Genomic DNA, 20,780 nt, shown 5'->3' with positions numbered 1-20,780 from the left:
ATCAAAACTTTTCCACATGTTTTTGCAGGGATGCCAGCTGGCTATCTCAGTCTCACAAACTATTTAAGGTCATGATGCCATTCCCTCACATACTCCAGCAAGACAAATAAACGGTAGAGTAAGAGTAAGTAGAGTCTTAATGTTACATGTTACATGCGTTATGGTTCCCAGTCCATTATTTACACCTTCCCCATCCATTGTCGCAAAGCAGACGTGCTTTTGTACATCCAGTCCCCGAAATTATTTCCTCCCTCCCCTCCCCCGCCAATCGGTGAATACGTTAAACGACAGGTCCACCTTCATATGTGGATTGATTGAATGCAACAATATTATTAGAACACATCAGTGAAAGTATGGGGAAACTGATCAGACAATCCGTTCAAAAGTTATGATTTTTAAAGTATCTGCACAGTCACTGCTGGATGAGAAGACTACTACAGTGTATGATGTCGTGTGCGTGCGACGACATAAAGAAAATTAAAAGAAAATTTCACAAAACATCAATTTTTGAATAAAGTACGCATTTCTTCAACTTGTTACTGACATAATATGTTAAGGGTAATATTATTCCCCTGCCTTCTGAAAGAGAGAAGTTAAGTGTTCTTTTGTTATGCTAGAAAAGTGAAAATATGTTGAATTTTCTTTATTCTTTCTTTATATCGTTGTACGCATTGTGACATCACAAGCTATAGTAGACTTCTCATCCAGCCTTGAGTGAGCAGAAACTTCAAAAATGCATAACATTTGAACAGATTGTCCGATTTTCCTCAAACTCTCACTGATGTGTTCTACTAATATTGCTGCATTCATTCAGCCCACATGTTTATGAAGGTGAACTTGTCCTTTAAGCTTTGCAACCATGATTTATCATATCGCTTTATATCCGCGAAACCACAGAAAAGGTACGAAGAATGGTAAACAGATTGCTTTTGTGGTTTAGATGCGGTCAACGCCAAAAGCGTTAAAACGTCCAATTAACATGCTTCGGTAAAACTCAAAACCTTTGAATTTCTAAAATTCTTGAACGTTCACCGGTTGCTAAGATCTCAAACTTTTTTTGTTAGATTCTTAAATTTTAACCAAATCAAATCCCTACTTTTGAAATCTGTGATGCACGTGGTTACATGGAGACGAGCTATTTTTTTAAAGGTTTTTGTAATGAACTCAAAGTATGTACCTTTCATTGTTTCTATTTCTCTACAAAACATTTATTTAAAAAAAATAATAACTGAAGTATTTTTTCTCATTGCCATTGTAAAGAGTATTCACGAAAAATTGTTTTTTGTGAGTGATAAAGTGAGTTTGATAGTGTGATTGTTCGTTTGCTTATTTATTTATTTATTTATTTATTCATTCATTTATTCATTTAATCTATCTATTTATTTAATCATTTGCTTGTTTGATTGTTTGTTTTTGTTTTGTCAACATGACATGGCATGTATGAGAATGGTGGAATGCAATGTTGTGCATCAGCATCTCTGCTATGGATCTTGGATAATGTAGACGTCTGTATTGATCTTCGAGTTCAGGATTAAAGATGACTTATACATTGTTACTATGTATATTTCTTATATTTTTCTCTCTCTTTCTACTCCCCTCTTTCCTTCATTCTTTCTCTCTTTCTCCCTATTTCTCTCTCTTTATAATTACACCACATACATGTACATGCATACGTGTAAATACACACACACACACACATGTATATATATATATATATATATATATATATATATATATATATAATATATATATATAATGTGAGAGATAGTTCCCTGGGTCCCGAACGTACGCGGTGCCGCATTGTTGGTTGCATATAATTGAAAGAAATTGGACTGAGGCGGGACGTTGCTCTCGATCTCAGTCTCCCTTTTATTTGTCAAGCTTTCGGCCCGTCATTGGGCCTTCGTCAGGACCTACCAACAGAACGATTATTATATGAATAACCTGATGTGTCATATAATATATAATGCAATTTCACATATTACCAATCTTCTAAATCATTTCCTTGTACGATATTTGTATTGAATTGAATGATTGATTTGTGTATATAAAGGAAATGATTTAGAAGATTGGTAATATGTGAAATTGCATTATATATTATATGACACATCAGGTTATTCATATAATAATCGTTCTGTTGGTAGGTCCTGACGAAGGCCCAATGACGGGCCGAAAGCTTGACAAATAAAAGGGAGACTAAGATCGAGAGCAACGTCCCGCCTCAGTCCAATTTCTTTCAATTATATATATATATATATATATATATATATATATATATATATATATATATATATCTCAAGTGTAAAAACAGTCGTATAAACACCGCAGGAGCCAAAAAATTGGACTGACGTTTCGGTCAAAGACCTTTATCAAAGTGACTTTGATAAAGGTCTTTGACCGAAACGTCAGTCCAATTTTTGGCTCCTGCGGTGTTTATACGACTGTTTTTACACTTGATATCTACTTACTACACACCGACGCAGAACTTTCATATTTTGATATATATATATATATATATATATATATATATATATATGTATATATAGCGGTATGATGCTGATACTTTTTTTTTACCAAACGCTTTTGTCACCTTGGGTAGGGTGACAATAATTATGTACATATGTAATTATTATAAATGTCATTCTTCCATTCGCTCAAATCTCATCCATTTACTCTTTCATGAATACTATAAGTGGGCATACACACAAATGAATGTAAGTCATACACGCATGAGTACCAACAAAGAGTGAGGGCATCTCTTTCTGTATCGCTTGCGTCACTCTCTTCAATCTACAATACAATCGTATAAAGACTCAAGACGAATTGCTTTCCACTTCATTTTTCTTCTGTTTATTGGGACATCATCTGTCATCATTGATTCATCTTCTCAAGTCACAAGGGCATAATTTGAGTAATGATTATCATAAATTCGTTTAAATTTGATAGCATGGCAGTCCAAAGGCTGAATCCACGTTTGTTTGTTTTTTTCCTCCGCTTTAGTTGGTGTAAAGCATGAGGTTGGGTGAGAGGAATCCCCTGCCGGTAACCAGGCCACTGGTGGCGCTGTTCAAGATGGATGAGTAGACGGAAGAGGGCGAAGAGCTCGGGCTGGCGGCGAGGACAAGGGCAGCGACACCTATGTATATTTTTTTAAAGTAAAATGAAAGCGAACAGAGACATTGGTCACTGCATTCCTTACAATCAACATTGTTAACATTGTTCTTGTTATTCTGTAAAAGTTACTATTCTTACCGTGCTTTGAATACGCAGCTAAGACTTGGGAGGGTCAAATACGGACCTATACAATCTACGATCTTTGCAAGAGACCAGAACGGTTGAATGTGAATTCTTTCGCAGTAGTAGAGGCAGTTAATTACAAGCTACATTTGAGAGTAGTGTAGCACTTCATAGAGCCCACAATAATTTGTGATCGCAGGTTGTAACATGAACGGACAAATCTTTCAACAATCTCACAAACCCGCTGAGTATTCGTATCGGGAGACGAAAGAAAACGTAGGAGAAATTGCACAACGTGATAAGGAGGACGAAGAGAGGAGCTGGTATGTGTCTTACCGGAGACATGGGGGCAGGCCATGGAGGTACCGCTGATGGTGCTGGTGGCACTGTCGGATCCCTTCCAGGCGGAGGTGATGTCGACACCAGGAGCGAAGATGTTCAGGCAGGATCCGTAGTTGGAGAAGTAGGCGCGGGCATCGGTGTTATCGGTGGCTCCAACGGTCAGGGCCTGTTCACATGAGAAAGGGGAGGGTGTATGACTCTGAGGAATTTGCTACGCGATCAACAAAGATTCTTTTATGTAACTATTTATTTGACAAAAAGTCTTCCACGAAAAAAACGCACACACACATTATATACAATTTTCGAATCAGTAAAGGCAACATTAGTTTTTGGTGATGATTACATGCAGTCATCTTGCCACATTGAGAATCATCTGACCTTCTTGTGTTCTTACAGCATTGGGAAGTAGTGGGTAAAAGGTCCCACAAGTACGGCCAAGGCGGACAATACATTAAGGAAGACAATATCATGTAGCGTATTTACAGTTTAAGATGTAAATGAATTGAAGTATTAATAGCACTTACGTATCCGGACCTGGCGGGCGAGGTACCACAGGCATCCTCGTCGCTGTTGCCAGCGGCAACCGAGACGGTGAATCCGGCGTCGTACATGCGCTTGACGGCAGCGTCGGTGGTAGAGGAAGCTCCTCCGCCGAGAGACATGGACACAACTCCGGGCTTCTGGCCGTTGGACACAACCCAGTCCATACCTGGAAGATTTAAGATTTGGGGAAAGCTTGATGTGGCTTGAAAACATGCAAATATGACCATAGCACATCCCAAGAAGAAAACTGATATTTGTACCATCGATGCTGTGTCAATTTATAAATCAAACCTTTGAGGTAAGAGAGAAATCGATACGTTTTGAAAATTCGACTGCCAGCTACATTACTTTTATTTCATGTTCATGTGAGGCTACTGGTACACAGCACCGTCTATTCGTAATAGATTATAGATTATGTGTATCACGAATTCCACATCCAGTCTATTGGATCTATCAGAATCTATCGGAATGCTTTTCCAATGTAGCTTTTATCAAATCTTTGTTGTAAAGTATAATTAACTAGTAGACGAATCAAATGTAACATCAATAATATTATTATGTATCCCTAAAATTAACACTTTCCATTCGTGGTTCGGGTTTGCGTTGTGTGAAATATTCGTGTTATTGTCATATCTCGGGGCAAGGGGTTTATACATGTACATCGAGATAATTATAGAACTACGAGATGATTGTACCGTCGATGATTCCAGAGTTGCTGCCGGATCCGAGGCAACCAAGAACGCGGATACCGTAAATGTTTGCGCTCTTAGCGACACCATAGTTGGTTCCAGCGACAGTTCCGGCGCAGTGGGTTCCGTGTCCGTTGCAGTCGATTCCCTGAAGGCGAAAAAAAAAAGGACAAAAACATATAGGGTGAGCATACAGGCAGAATGACGTTATTGGAAGCACTGACGTTCGACGATAGGTTTGCTATCATAAGATGATTCGCCATATCTATCTCTTCTGTTTACATCCCACCTTCGCACGCCGTCCTCAGGAAGAAATTCATATTGCTGTTGTAACTGGATTGAGCGGAATTACCTGTCAACAATTTTATTTCTACTCATTTTTAAGTGTTACAACGAGCAACCATTAGCAGATGAAATCTACAAACGCGTCCAATCAATAAATAAAGTAGTCTCAATTTCATTTTTTTTTTTCTTGATTTGGCTCTTATCAATCCATGGAAGCCTAACCAATAAGCGAGATCTGTAACGGAACATGCACGCGCAGAATTTAAACTGTAAAGAGAAGTGTGAAAAGACGCTCACGTTGTTGTTGCCGACGGCGTCGTAGGCGGCAACGGCGCGGTTGCCGAAGTCGTCGTGGGTGGGCCAGACACCGGTGTCGATCACGTACACGTTGACGCCACGTCCGTTGTCTGACAGGGGAAAAAAAAGATAGTGAATGAAAGAAATGTGAATAATAGCAACAACAACAACAACAACAACAATAAAACAAAATTCCACCGAGTCAGCTACATTAGTGAGGGAGGAAAGATTCCGTGTGCACGATAAATCTTGCAATGTAAGGCGTGTAGGCTGTCATCGTTGTCGCTTGTCAAGCAAAGGTCATCTCCCTTTCTGCTCGTTTGTTCGGAATGGCATGAGATTTAAAATCTCACTGAAATTTCAGTGAAATAAAATGTCTTTATTTAAACTATAATGACATTTGTTTTATTTTTTCAACATGTTCAATGTTCTTACTTGAAGGGGAGTAGCTGTTGTCGAGGGGAAGGTACCTCTGGTCGATACGGTCAAGACCCCATGAGGCAACAGCCTGGGTGCGTACCACACCGTCTTCTTCCACGTGGACGACGCCCTCGAAGCGACGCAGCTAATGAAATCAAGATAATGAAATATTGTTCATATTATTGAAAATGTATTCTTCACAACCACCACCAACACACATGCCACAATAACAAAACAAAACAAAACAAAACAAGGGGGATTGGGAAGAATCGAAGCACACGGGCATTGTTATTTTTTCCTTTAGTTACCGTTCACTGTTTAGCAATTCGCCATAAACGCAGTTTGATTCTTATTAGATTATTTGTGGTGACTATTAAAAAAGAAATCTAAGAAAAAGTCAGAATGGTAGGACCCTAATTGTGGGATCCATAGATAAATGCAGGATATGAATGAGAAAGTATGTCACTTTCCTTCAGTCAGTTGATTGACATGGTGCATATATCTTTGTAGACGATACAAGGCAAACATTCTTTTACTCTTTTCTCATTTTTCAAAAAAAAAAAACACCACACCAAACAATGTTGGATACCATATAGATACTGGTAGTAATAACTACCGCTTTTCTAGCCACTGAGAACGTGTTGCACATATTATTTTTGTTTGTTCTTTTATACTATATATGATTCGTCACTTTCGAACATCTATGAGTATTCCAATGCATATCAATGATACGATGTATGATCATATTTCACGGCACTTTCCAGGAGCAGATCCAGGAATTCTGTAAAGGGGGGGGGGGGGGGGGGGGCGTAACTAATATTTCTGGTGCCGCTTCCGGGTTTCATTTCATTTTTTTCTTTTTATTTCTTTGGTTTTAACGAAAAATAGACGGGAGGCGTGCGCCGGTTGCGCCCCCTCTGGATCCGCAACTGCTTTCTTGGAGCACTGCCATTTACTCAGATACACAATTTCCAGTATGAACAACTTTTGATTGCCATTGAAGTTCTCGACGTGAACTTACGAACTCGACGGCGTCATCGCTGAGCTCGACTGAGAGGGTCTTCATGTTCTTGAAAGACTTGAGGATCTTGGCGAGCTTGAAGCGACGGCTGGCGAAGGCGGCGGTCAGACGATCACCAAACTCACTGACGTCGAGACTCTCCTGGTGTGCAATCAACCAAACAAAATATTCTTTGATGAACGAGTAACTACAGTCACCACAGTCACTGCAGATGAATTACCCATTTAACGATGCAAGACGATCTTAGACAATTAGCGACAGGGAAACTCGAAAAGAAAAAAACATACTAAATAATTTTCCTTATACAAACAAACAAACGAACAAACCTTTAAGACAACTTGCATGGCCATTCTCTATTATGGGTGATTGTTGCCCTTTTACAGAACATCATGCCTAATCGTATGCCGGAATGAAATGCTTCTTCTCCCCTTTATTTGATCATATTCTTCAGTTGATTAGATCAAACGTCGGGGATAGGAATTTGAATACTACAATGTCTAAGTCTTACAATCGCTTGAGCATGAGCGACTGACTGACTCGTCTGTATGATAATGTAAAAAACTATTCAAGGAATGAGGTTCATTTCAAATAATGAGACATTATGTTCATAACCTGCTGTATCCAAGAAATGTATAGAATTTAATTTTTTATGAATTTGATCATGAGCGATTTATATTCGTGAATCTTGGTGCAAAAGGATAAGACGATTTTTTTCGCTTTATAAAAAAAGTGTGGAATCTTACATCGATGACGACGAGGTACTTGTTTTGGATCTTCTCCGCGACGCGCTGGAGAGGAGCGATGCCGTAGGCGGCGGCCACGAGGGCGGCGAAGAGGCAGAGAGTAAGACCACGCATGGTCTAAGACGGAGTAGGGAGAATAAGCATGAACAATGTACAAAAAAAAAGAAACGAACTTAAGTTCTTAAATATATATTTTGTCTGCTTCTATCACTTATATCTTGATTCAATATCGCAATAATCATAATGTAAATGATGGCACATGTCTCACTACGTCATATTCAGAGTTATCCAGCCCCACTGTGTACCGAAGAGGTACGAGAATCGGAAATGTTGAACCAATCACGTACTCCTACAGTTGGTATCCAGCCTCTATACCTGTCACCCAATCAGCTATCAGTAACGATACTTGGAATTTGTCCTTAACAGGAGCCCTTTCATACACCCATGCTGTAATTGATTTCTCCACCGAATCATCATCATGATCATTAATGTTGACTTTGTCTACTTTTTCTTCTTCGTCTGCATTTTTTTTTAAGTTGCTCCCGATAATTCACCGTCTTGGTCTTTGAAGCAAAGCATGCCGTGAAGTTTCGAAGTCATTATGTGTTGAGTGCACGAAGCGTAATATGCGGTGGAAAACATTGGGGGAAAAAGCAGAGTCCCCCAAAACAACCCAACTGCTACAACGAACTAGATAATATCCATATCCTACTTTACTGTCACACTCCCTCTATCTGTCTATGTAACACGACGCTTTGACATGGACATAGTCCAATACTTTTGAGGGCAACGTAAATTTTTGTTGGAATAATTATAATGGTAGGGAATCTCAGAATCAAGTAAAATGGGAACCTTTATCAAACGAATGGGATGATGACGTTCATTTTAATTAAACCATGGCTTATTGTCAACTTATTTTTCTTAAAATATTCCAAGAGAAGAAAACAGCACTAATGTTAAGAGTTTGTATAAAAAAAAATGAAGCAATAATGCGAAAGCAATCGAAGACTGGACACTCACTGCTGTTGTTCTGTTGCTTGCTGGGTTGAGAGTCGAAGCTGGAACCGATGAGGAAAGTCCTCCAAGACTCCTCCTTTTATAGCCCATCCTCACCTAGACCATCCATACATACCTCGCCCACTGTTTGCAGAAAATGTCGTCATAATCCGCTTTGATTGATAAGTACTGACCTTCCAGTAATCATATCGGTAGACTATGGGGATTATGACAATCAGAATGTGTCTTTCATGATTCAAGTTACTGTATTCTATGCAGATGAAAAGCGAGGTAATCAAAGGGACCTCGGTGTATCTTTGTCTTTTTAGTTTAACCATATCTTTGATATACGTGAGAAGAAAACAGTTAATGAGCCTTTAATATTTTGGATTTTTAATGTCATATGACAAGTATTGTGCACCTTCATCATGTTATGGAAAACCATGTGAAGTATGAGGCAACATCCGGCATTATCTAATCTTTGTGTGTACTTTGTGACGGCATAATACCGTTTTGTAATACAAACAAAAACGATGACATAAATAACATTAGCCAGGTGCAATCCTAATTATTGGTAGGTGTCTGCGTGGCGATATAGGAAAGGACTTAACCAGGGCTAAGGATACTTAAAGGCATGAACCTCTTTGAAACAGGTTGTTGCTGCTGTTATTCAATTGTTATTCAGTGTCATTCAGTTTTGAATATCTAATAATAATCTAATACATACTAAAAAATTATATACTGGTATCTTGTTTTCATTTAAAGAAAACGAAATCAAATCAATAATGGAGGGGAAAAAAATACGCTGCATTATTGCCGCCATTTTGGAGATTCTGGACAGACTGTCATCACCCGTCATGGACCGTTTTTTTTTTTTACGTATTGGTCATGCGGTCACACGAATGGATCATGCGGTAGTTTAAGCCGTCTTTTTTATTTCATCTCTTTATCTATTTTAATAATGTAACTTATTTATACCTTCGCCAAACCAAACAAAGTGCAAAGGGATGGATGGAAATCATTGTGATTGGTGGGTAGGTTAGTAGGTCTGATGTGAAGCTAGACTGCTTCCGTGGTGTGTAAGCGTTTGAGCGTTTAAAGTGATATCTCGTATATAGTTTGGCTTTCATGTGCAGTTTTTTAAGATGCATTTTTCGAGGGCTGTAAAAACTTGCTTTGTCTTGATAATTACACGTTTGTTTAGGTAAACGAATCAAGATAAGACAACAAAAACGTTCTAGTTTTGTAGAGTAAATTTGCACAGACGTTGGTTTTGCGGTATTGATGTGGAAGACTTAATTTCGAAAATAGTAGCAAAACGTGTGAACAGCATTAGAATAAGAGAAAACACAGCAAAACAAAATACTGCAATATTAGATAATACAACAACAAAATATCTTAATAGTGATTAAGGAGCTAAAAAGAAATCCACATACTGTTATTTAGGTGCTGATGTGCAAGATCAAGCAAAAATGTCAGTGCTCTAATAGGGTAAAGACATCATTATTAAAGAATAAAATGAGGTAATTAATAACAGACTTGTAGTTATCAAAATTTACTTTTGGCGGATATGTTGGCCCTGAGATGGAGATGTATGAGACCAGTTTTTGAAGAGTAGTGGAAGTGTATAGCCAAAGTAATGGCATATGATAATGCTAAAAATCAGAAAAATGCGTGTTTACTGTGTCAAGACAGTAGATTTAGCAAATAGATGTTGATATGAGTTACGTACAGTATAAATTATGGTAATTCATGGCACAAAAACGTACCACGACAATGATCTTAGCTATGAGTGTTATGATTATCATCTCACCTAAAAAAAAACTGTTCGTTTAGAACTTATGTTGGTTGACAAGGTGGACAAAATGGTCTTCCACCCCCCCCCCCCCCTAATTATCCTCCTAGAGCAATATTGTTGGGCAAGGATATAAAGTCTCAATGATTTTTCTAGCTACCGTTGATGGATTTAAAAAAATATATATATGTCAGAGGAGTTCTGAAACAATTATTTGCTCCAGTAGACTCGTTATTGTGTACTGTATTATGCCGTACATGAGAGTCAATTTATATAAGGCAACGCAAAGTGGTTAACGTTGCCTCGTACGTCGACAACCCGACTTATGATTTCTTATTCAACGTATTCACTCGTATTCAGCTTTTTAATCAATATTCTACGATCGTCCGAGAGCAACATGGATTCAGCAGTCATTGAATAACCAATTCATCTCGGCACATCTCATATCATTCTAAGTATGGCTGTCGTGACACGCACGCACACACACACACACACACACACACAAACACACAAACAGACACACACACACACTCAAACACACACACACTTTCAATCATTTTGTGGTCCTCTCTTAATCGGGCCCTTTAAATGAATAAATGGTGTTGTTGGGAGATTTTTATTTATCTTTCTTAATTGATTAATTCTTGCGGCATTTTTTTTTTTTACTGCAACTGATTTACAAATTGCCCTTCATCGACGTAGATAATTATCAATAATTCAATGTTTCAGAGGTAGCCGGGACAAAATAATATAAAACATAGAAAAAATCTTCATGGCTACATTTAAAAGACTAAAAATCGGTGCTAATATTTCAACTTAGCATTAACAATTAACAATCCTGAACTATTCATCATTCCGCTTTACGGAGTGCAAACGTTATCAGAATTAGAGTAGTGCATAATTCACTACAATGTGATACTTTCATTTTTTTATAGATTTTTTTTTTAAAATTCAGTTCATCTATCATATATACAGGGCTCCACAATAGCGGTAGCCCGATGGCCCGGGTCTACTAAAAATTGGGGCCGGGCCACCAAAAATTCAAATGGATTGTTACTTTTGCTTTTACTAGTATGTCGGGCCACTACATATCTTTCTCAGGCCATCAAAATTTCAGACTTAAAGATTTTTATTGGCCCGATAATATATTGTGGAACTCTTTTCATTCCACATAGCTTTACTTACCTTAATTTCTGTTATCAAAGAAAGTGATGTCTAAATGTTTCCGTCAGAAATGAAATGAAAATTGAAATTGAAATTGAAATATATCTATACCGACAGAAGAGAGGTACGCTTTCAGCAGACGCAGTTAGATGATATTCAAATCGGTTTACTATCAATCCTCGAAAAGATCTAAAAACAAAGCAAAACAATACAATAAAAGCTAGAGTTTAAAGTTAATATACTTGACATTTCATTGACGATTAATACTGAAATGAGAAAGGACACTTTGTACTTCATACTCCGTAGTCTTAAATTAGACAGATGACTGTTAGTCGGATTTTAGTTAGCGAAATAAGCACACAACCGTTTCACGAGCACTATAATCCGTTCTATTTAATCGTCTGTTATCTCTGTAATGATGTGGTGGTGACGTTAGAGTTTAAGTATGGTGCTCTTTGAAGGAACAGAAACACCTGGTGTAGGACGCGTGTCTTTGATTTTTATGTTTTTGTGTTTGTTTGAGTAACTGACATTTTCTTTCATTCTTAAAAAGGGTTTTGGTCTTGGATGTTGCCAAAGGCAATGCAAGACGATATTTTACTACTATGACATTCAAATTCTGAATCTTTTTGTTCTTTATGACTAGATCTTTAACATAAATGAATCGGACCTAGTTTAGGAAGTAAGGTGCATGTCCATGTACCTGATTGGCAGGCTAATGACTTGGGACTCTTCAAGACCACTTCAAAGACGTGAGAGCAATATTCTCTTATAATTATGTATTCCCCTCCTTCTCTTCACCTTACAATATTTATGACAAAAGTAACTTCAACATATTTGTACATTTCGGAGTTTTGCCGATTGATACCAGTACAAAGTGAGGTAGTGTATAGGTCTTCGGAGATTGAGAAATATTTTAAGTTGTAGGTATCAATTTATAATGTTTAAGTAGATATAACTCGTACTTATTTCAGTGGGCATGGCGGAAATGCTTTAAAATGCAAATGAAGAGCCATGTAGTCACACGGCTGTCAGATAATCATTTGCGGATTTCACCTCTTTATACTGACCTGGATGAAATTTATCCCTCTACACTCTAAGAAGTTTTCACCTTTTGTCACACTGGGAGCACAGTTATCAGTGTCGCACTGTAAGCACATTTCCAAAGGTGCAACTTTGCACCTTTCAGACCAGAAAAGTGCAAAGTTGCACCTTTAAAGGTACTAACTGGTATGAAAGGTGCAAAGTTTAACCCGTAAAGGCGCTTCCAGTGTGGCACTTGTAAAGGTGCAAAGTTGAACCTATTTTTCTTAGAGTGTATTGTGATGTGCGAAGCATAGTTGTTGAGTATCAATTTTCTGGTCTATACTAAATTGATCAAGTTCATATAATTGCGTGTTTTGTTCTGCTTTGTTTTGTCTTTATATATAGCAGTTTATTTGATTTCTATTCCTAATTCTAAGCAGGAAAGGTTATTACTATTGAAAACAGCTAGAATACCGAGTACCGTTGAACAATTAATGAGAATGTGTGAACCATAGGCTACGTGCTACAGATTAATTACACTGCCTAACAGTACTTTTTGTGCACTGTTGAATATAAAAGTAAACCCTCCATGTCCACGTTCATTTCCATACATAGAATACAATCAAACAAATGGAACGACTGAGGTTTCTTTTGTAAAAACGGTCCCACATTTTCATGTAGGGTTGTTTTCTACATTGTAGTCCCACAACGTATAAAAGGTCAAGATGCCATTTCCTCACATACTGCAACAACGCAAGTAAACAGTAGAGTAAATAGAGTCTTATGGTTTCCTGTCCATTATTTACACCTTCCCAATCCATTGTCGCAAAAAAGACGTGCTTTTGTGCTCATAAGATTGTGTGCTGAGTAACCACGTAAACCAGGTACGTACCGTCGCCGAAATTATTTCCTCCCTCTCCTACCCCCGCCAATCGGTGAATACGTTAAGCTTTGCAACCATGATTTATCATATCGCTTTATATCCGCAAAACCACAGAAAAGGTACGAAGAATGGTACACAGATTGCTTTTGTGGTTTAGATGTGGTCAACGCCGAAAGCGTTAGAACGTCCAAATAATATAATTTATGCTTCGGTAAAACCGAAAACCTTCGAATGTCTAAAATGTAACATTATTTGAGGTTAACCGGTTGCTAAGATAACAGACTTTTTTTTGTTAGTTTCTTAACTCTTAATCAAATCAAATCCCTACTTTTAAAATCGATGATGCACGTGGTTTCTCTAATTAACTCAAGTATGTACCTTTTATTGTTTCTATTTCTCTACAAAACATTTATTTAAAAAATAATAACTCAAGTATTCTTTCTATTACCATTGTAAGGAGTATTCATGAAAAATTATGTTTTGTGTGAGTGATACAGTGAGTTTGATATTGTGATTGTTCGTTAGCTTATTTATTTATTTGTTTATTTATTTATTTATTCATTCATTTGCTGGTTTGATTTTTTATTTTTGTTTTGTTAAATTTGACATGGCATGTATGAGAATGGTGGAATGCAATGTTGTGCATCAGCATCTCTGCTATAGATCTTGGATAATGTAGACGTCTGCATTGATTTTCGAGTTCAGAATTCAAGATGACTTATACATTGTTACTATGTATATTTCTTCTATTTTTCTCTCTCTTTCTACTCCCCTCTTTCCTTTCTCCCTATTTCTATCTCTCTTTACAATTACACCACATACATGTACATACATACGTGTAAATACATACACACACACGCACACACACACACACACACATATATATATATATATATATATATATATATATATATGTATATTTATATTTATATGTATATGTATATATATATATATATATATACATATATATATATGTATATATACATATATATATCTATATATATACATATATATATATATATATATAGAGAGAGAGAGAGAGAGAGAGAGAGAGAGAGAGAGAGTCGTATAAACACCGCAGGAGCCAAAAAATTGGACTGACGTTTCGGTCAAAGACCTTTATCAAAGTCACTTTGATAAAGGTCTTTGACCGAAACGTCAGTCCAATTTTTTGGCTCCTGCGGTGTTTATACGACTATTTTTACACTTGATATCTAATTACTACACACCGACGCAAAACTTTCATATTTCATATCTCATCCATTTACTCCTTCATGAATACTATAAGTGGGCATACACACAAATGAATGTAAGTCATGCACGCATGAATACCAACAAAGAGTAAGGACATCTCTTTCTGTATCGCTTGCGTCACTCTCTTCAATCTACAACACAATCGTATAAAGTCTCAAGACGAATTGCTTTCCACTTCATTTTTCTTCAGTTTATTGGGACATCATCTGTCATCATCAATTCATCTTCTCAAGTCACATGGGCATAATTTAAGTAATGATTGTCATAAATTCATTTAAATTTGATAGCATGGCAGTCCAAAGGCTGAATCCATGTTTGTTTGGGTTTTTTCCCCGATTTAGTTGGTGTAAAGCATGAGGTTGGGTGAGAGGAATCCCCTGCCGGTAACCAGGCCACTGGTGGCGCTGTTCAGGATGGATGAGTAGACGGAAGAGGGCGAAGAGCTCGGGCTGGCGGCGAGGACAAGGGCAGCGACACCTATGTATATTTTTTGAAGTAAAATGAAAGCGAACAGAGACATTGGTCACTGCATTCCTTACAATCAACATTGTTAACATTGTTCTTGTTATTCTGTAAAAGTTACTATTCTTACCTTGCTTTGAATACGCAGCTAAGACTTGGGAGGGTCAAATACGGACCTATACAATCTACTCTCTTTGCAAAAGACCAGAACGGCTGAATGTGAATTCTTTCGCAGTAGTAAAGGCAGTTAATCACAAGCTACATTTGAGAGAGCAGTGTAGCACTTCATAGAGCCCACAATAATTTGTGATCGCAGGTTGAAACTTGAACGGAGAAATCTTTCAACAATCTCTACAAACCCGCTGAGTATTCGTATCGGGAGACGAAAGAAAACGTAAGAGAAATTGCACAACGTGATAAGAAGGACGAAGAGAGGAGCTGGTGTGTGTCTTACCGGAGACATGGGGGCAGGCCATGGAGGTACCGCTGATGGTGCTGGTGGCACTGTCGGATCCCTTCCAGGCGGAGGTGATGTCGACACCAGGAGCGAAGATGTTAAGGCAGGATCCGTAGTTGGAGAAGTAGGCGCGGGCATCGGTGTTATCGGTGGCTCCAACGGTCAGGGCCTGTTCACATGAGAAAGGGGAGGGTGTGAGGAATTTGCTACGCGATCAACAAAGATTCTTTTATGTAACTATTTATTTGACAAAAAGTCTCCCACAAAAAAAAAACCCACACACACACACATTATATTATACAATTTTCGAATCTGTAAAGGCAACAATAGTTTTTGGTGATGATTACATGCAGTCATCTTGCCACATTGAGAATCATCTGACCTTCTTGTGTTCTTACAGCATTGGGAAGTAGTGGGTAAAAGGTCCCTGAAGTACGGCCAAGGCGGATAATACATTAAGGAAGACAATATCATGTAGCGTATTTACAGTTTAAGATGTAAATGAATTGAAGTATTAATGGCACTTACGTATCCGGACCTGGCGGGCGAGGTACCACAGGCATCCTCGTCGCTGTTGCCAGCGGCAACCGAGACGGTGAATCCGGCGTCGTACATGCGCTTGACGGCAGCGTCGGTGGTAGAGGAAGCTCCTCCGCCGAGAGACATGGACACAACTCCGGGCTTCTGGCCGTTGGACACAACCCAGTCCATACCTGAAATATTTAACATTGGGGAAAGCTTGATGTGGCTTGAAACATGCAAATATGACCGTAGCACATCCCAGAAAGAAAACTTATATTTGTACCATCGATGCTGTATCAATTTATAAATCAAACCTTTGAGGTAAGAGAGAAATCGATACGTTTTGCAGATTCGACTGCCAGCTGCATTACTTTTATTTCATGTTCATGTGAGGCCACTGGTAGACAGTACCATCTATTGGTAATAGATTATAGATTATGTGTATCATGAATTCCACATCCAGTCTATTGGATCTATCAGAATCTATCGGAATGCTTTTCCAATGTAGCTCTTATCAAATATTTGTTGTAAAGTATGAACTAACCAGTAAATAAATCAAATGTAACATCAATATTGTTATTATGTATCCCTAAAATTAACACTTTCCATACGTGGTTCGGGTTTGCATTGTGTGAAATATCCGTGTTATTGTCATATCTCGGGGCAAGGGGTTTATACATGTACATCGAGATAATTATAGAACTACGAGATGATTGTACCGTCGATGATTCCAGAGTTGCTGCCGGATCCGAGGCAACCAAGAACGCGGATGCCGTAGATGTTTGCGCTCTTAGCGACACCATAGTTGGTTCCAGCGACAGTTCCGGCGCAGTGGGTTCCGTGTCCGTTGCAGTCGATTCCCTGAAGGCGAAAAAAAAGGACAAAAACATATAGGGTGAGCATACAGGCAGAATGACGTTATTGGAAGCACTGACGTTCGACGATAGGTTTGCTATCATAAGATGATTCGCCATATCTATCTCTTCTGTTTACATCCCACCTTCGCACGCCGTCCTCAGGAAGAAATTCATATTGCTGTTGTAACTGGATTGAGCGGAATTACCTGTCAACAATTTTATTTCTACTCATTTTTAAGTGTTACAACGAGCAACCATTAGCAGATGAAATCTACAAACGCGTCCAATCAATAAATAAAGTAGTCTCAATTTCATTTTTTTTTTCTTGATTTGGCTCTTATCAATCCATGGAAGCCTAACCAATAAGCGAGATCTGTAACGGAACATGCACGCGCAGAATTTAAACTGTAAAGAGAAGTGTGAAAAGACGCTCACGTTGTTGTTGCCGACGGCGTCGTAGGCGGCAACGGCGCGGTTGCCGAAGTCGTCGTGGGTGGGCCAGACACCGGTGTCGATCACGTACACGTTGACGCCACGTCCGTTGTCTGACAGGGGGAAAAAAAGATAGTGAATGAAAGAAATGTGAATAATAGCAACAACAACAACAACAACAACAATAAAACAAAATTCCACCGAGTCAGCTACATTAGTGAGGGAGGAAAGATTCCGTGTGCACGATAAATCTTGCAATGTAAGGCGTGTAGGCTGTCATCGTTGTCGCTTGTCAAGCAAAGGTCATCTCCCTTTCTGCTCGTTTGTTCGGAATGGCATGAGATTTAAAATCTCAGTGAAATTTCAGTGAAATAAAATGTCTTTATTTAAAATATAATGACATTTGTTTTATTTTTTCAACATGTTCAATGTTCTTACTTGAAGGGGAGTAGCTGTTGTCGAGGGGAAGGTACCTCTGGTCGATACGGTCAAGACCCCATGAGGCAACAGCCTGGGTGCGGACCACACCGTCTTCTTCCACGTGGACGACGCCCTCGAAGCGACGCAGCTAATGAAATCAAGATAATGAAATATTGTTCATATTATTGAAAATGTATTCTTCACAACCACCACCAACACACATGCCACAATAACAAAACAAAACAAGGGGGATTGGGAAGAATCGAAGCACACGGTCATTGTTATTTTTTCCTTTAGTTACCGTTCACTGTTTAGCAATTCGCCATAAACGCAGTTTGATTCTTATTAGATTATTTGTGGTGACTATTAAAAAAAAATCTAAGAAAAAGTCAGAATGGTAGGACCCTAATTGTGGGATCCATAGATAAATGCAGGATATGAATGAGAAAGTATGTCACTTTCCTTCAGTCAGTTGATTGACATGGTACATATATCTTTCTAGACGATACAAGGCAAACATTCTTTTACTCTTTTCTCATTTTTCAAAAAAAAACAAAACACCACACCAAACAATGTTGGATACCATATAGATACTGGTAGTAATAACTACCGCTTTTCTAGCCACTGAGAACGTGTTGCACATATTATTTTTGTTTGTTCTTTTATACTATATATGATTCGTCACTTTCGAACATCTATGAGTATTCCAATGCATATCAATGATACGATGTATGATCATATTTCACGGCACTTTCCAGGAGCATATCCAGGAATTCTGTAAAGGGGGGGGGGGCGTAACTAATACTTCTGGTGCCGCTTCCGGGTTTCATTTCATTTTTTTCTTTTTATTTCTTTGGTTTTAACGAAAAATAGACGGGAGGCGTGCGCCGGTTGCGCCCCCTCTGGATCCGCAACTGCTTTCTTGGAGCACTGCCATTTACTCAGATACACAATTTGCAGTATGAACAACTTTTGATTGCCATTGAAGTTCTCGAAGTGAACTTACGAACTCGACGGCGTCATCGCTGAGCTCGACTGAGAGGGTCTTCATGTTCTTGAAAGACTTGAGGATCTTGGCGAGCTTGAAGCGACGGCTGGCGAAGGCGGCGGTCAGACGATCACCAAACTCACTGACGTCGAGACTCTCCTGGTGTGCAATCAACCAAACAAAATATTCTTTGATGAACGAGTAACTACAGTCACCACAGTCACTGCAGATGAATTACCCATTTAACGATATAAGACGATCTTAGACGAGTAGCGACAGGGAAACTCGAAAAGAAAAAAACATACTAAATAATTTTCCTTATACAAACAAACAAACGAACAAACCTTTAAGACAACTTGCATGGCCATTCTCTATTATGGGTGATTGTTGCCCTTTTACAGAACATCATGCCTAATCGTATGCCAGAATGAAATGCTTCTTCTCCCCTTTATTTGATCATATTCCTCAGTTGATTAGATCAAACGTCGGGGATAGGGATTTGAATACTACAATGTCTAAGTCTTACAATCGCTTGAGCATGAGCGACTGACTGACTCGTCTGTATGATAATGTAAAAACTATTCAAGGAATGAGGTTCATTTCAAATAATGAGACATTATGTTCATAACCTGCTGTATCCAAGAAATGTATAGAATTTTATCTTTTTTTATGAATTTGATCATGAGCGATTTATATTCGTGAATCTTGGTGCAAAAGGAAAGGACGATTTTTTTGGCTTTATAAAAAAAGTGTGGAATCTTACATCGATGACGACGAGGTACTTGTTTTGGATCTTCTCCGCGACGCGCTGGAGAGGAGCGATGCCGTAGGCGGCGGCCACGAGGGCGGCGAAGAGGCAGAGAGTAAGACCACGCATGGTCTAAGACGGAGTAGGGAGAATAAGCATGAACAATGTACCACACACACAAAAAAGAAACGAACTTAAGTTCTTGAATATACATTTTGTCTGCTTCTATCACTTATATCTTGATTCAATATCGCAAGAATCATAATGTAAATGATGGCACATGTCTCACTACGTCATATTCAGAGTTATCCAGCCCCACTTTGTACCGAAGCGGTACGAGAATCGGAAATGTTGAACCAATCTCTCCTACAGTTGGTATCCAGCCTCTATACCTGTCACCCAATGAGCTATCAGTAACGATACTTTCCTGCCCTATATCTATTTGTCCTTAACAGGAGCCCTTTCATACACACATGCTGTAATTGATTTCTCAACCGAATCATCATCATGATCATTACTGTTGACTTTGTCTGCTTTTTCTTCTTCGTTGCATTTTTTAAGATGCTCCCAATTATTCACTGTCTTGGTCTTTGAAGCAAAGCATGCGTGTGACGTTTTGTGTCATTTTGTGTTGAGTGCACGAAACATGATATGCAATGGGAAACATTGGGGGAAAACAAGACTGAATCCCCCAAATGACCCAACCGCTACAACGAAGTAGATAGTAACCACTTCCCGCTCATAGTATATATTACTGTCACATTCCCTCTAACACGACGCTTTGACATGGACAAAGTCTATACTTTTGAAGGCAACGTAGATTTTTGTTTGAATAATTGTAATGGTAGGGAATCTCAGAGTCAAGTAAAATACGAACCCATATCAAATGGAAGGGATGACGGTGTTCATTTCTGTTAAACCAAGGCTTATTGTCAACTTCTTTCTCTTGAAAATATTCCAAGAGAAGAAAACAGCACTAATGTTAAGAGTTTGTATTTTAAAAAAATGAAAGAATAATGCGAAAACAATCGAAGACTGGACACTCACTGCTGTTGTTCTGTTGCTTGCTGGGTTGAGAGTCGAAGCTGGAACCGATGAGGAAAGTTCTCCAGGACTCCTCCTTTTATAGCCAATCCTCACCTAGACCATCCATACATACCTCGCCCACTGTTTGCAGAAAATGTCGTCATAATCCGCTT

General features: G+C 38.6%; 2 protein-coding genes across 2 annotated transcripts; both read right to left on the bottom strand.

Annotated features, from left to right (window-relative positions):
• Positions 1-2,996: 2,996 nt before the first annotated feature.
• Positions 2,997-7,691, bottom strand: LOC139715650 (aqualysin-1-like). Its single transcript, XM_071627207.1, has 8 exons — positions 7,578-7,691; positions 6,835-6,975; positions 5,829-5,958; positions 5,394-5,503; positions 4,818-4,959; positions 4,104-4,288; positions 3,574-3,745; positions 2,997-3,136 (listed from the first exon to the last, which is right to left on the bottom strand). Exons 1-8 carry the CDS (start codon positions 7,689-7,691, stop codon positions 2,997-2,999), a joined length of 1,134 nt encoding a protein of 377 aa, XP_071483308.1.
• A 7,341-nt stretch (positions 7,692-15,032) lies between these two features.
• LOC139715648 (aqualysin-1-like) lies at positions 15,033-19,710 on the bottom strand. Its single transcript, XM_071627206.1, has 8 exons — positions 19,597-19,710; positions 18,852-18,992; positions 17,864-17,993; positions 17,429-17,538; positions 16,856-16,997; positions 16,143-16,327; positions 15,612-15,783; positions 15,033-15,172 (listed from the first exon to the last, which is right to left on the bottom strand). The coding sequence occupies exons 1-8, from the start codon at positions 19,708-19,710 to the stop codon at positions 15,033-15,035; spliced, it is 1,134 nt and encodes a 377-aa protein (XP_071483307.1).
• Positions 19,711-20,780: the final 1,070 nt, after the last annotated feature.

This window comes from Diadema antillarum, unplaced genomic scaffold (assembly GCF_040938485.1).
Source record: "Diadema antillarum isolate AM-2024a unplaced genomic scaffold, OU_Dant_1.0 scf00000053, whole genome shotgun sequence".
Classification (NCBI taxonomy): Eukaryota; Metazoa; Echinodermata; class Echinoidea; order Diadematoida; family Diadematidae; genus Diadema; species Diadema antillarum.
The sequence above is the reverse complement of the archived record's forward strand: the minus strand, read 5'-3'. Positions and strand labels throughout refer to the sequence as shown.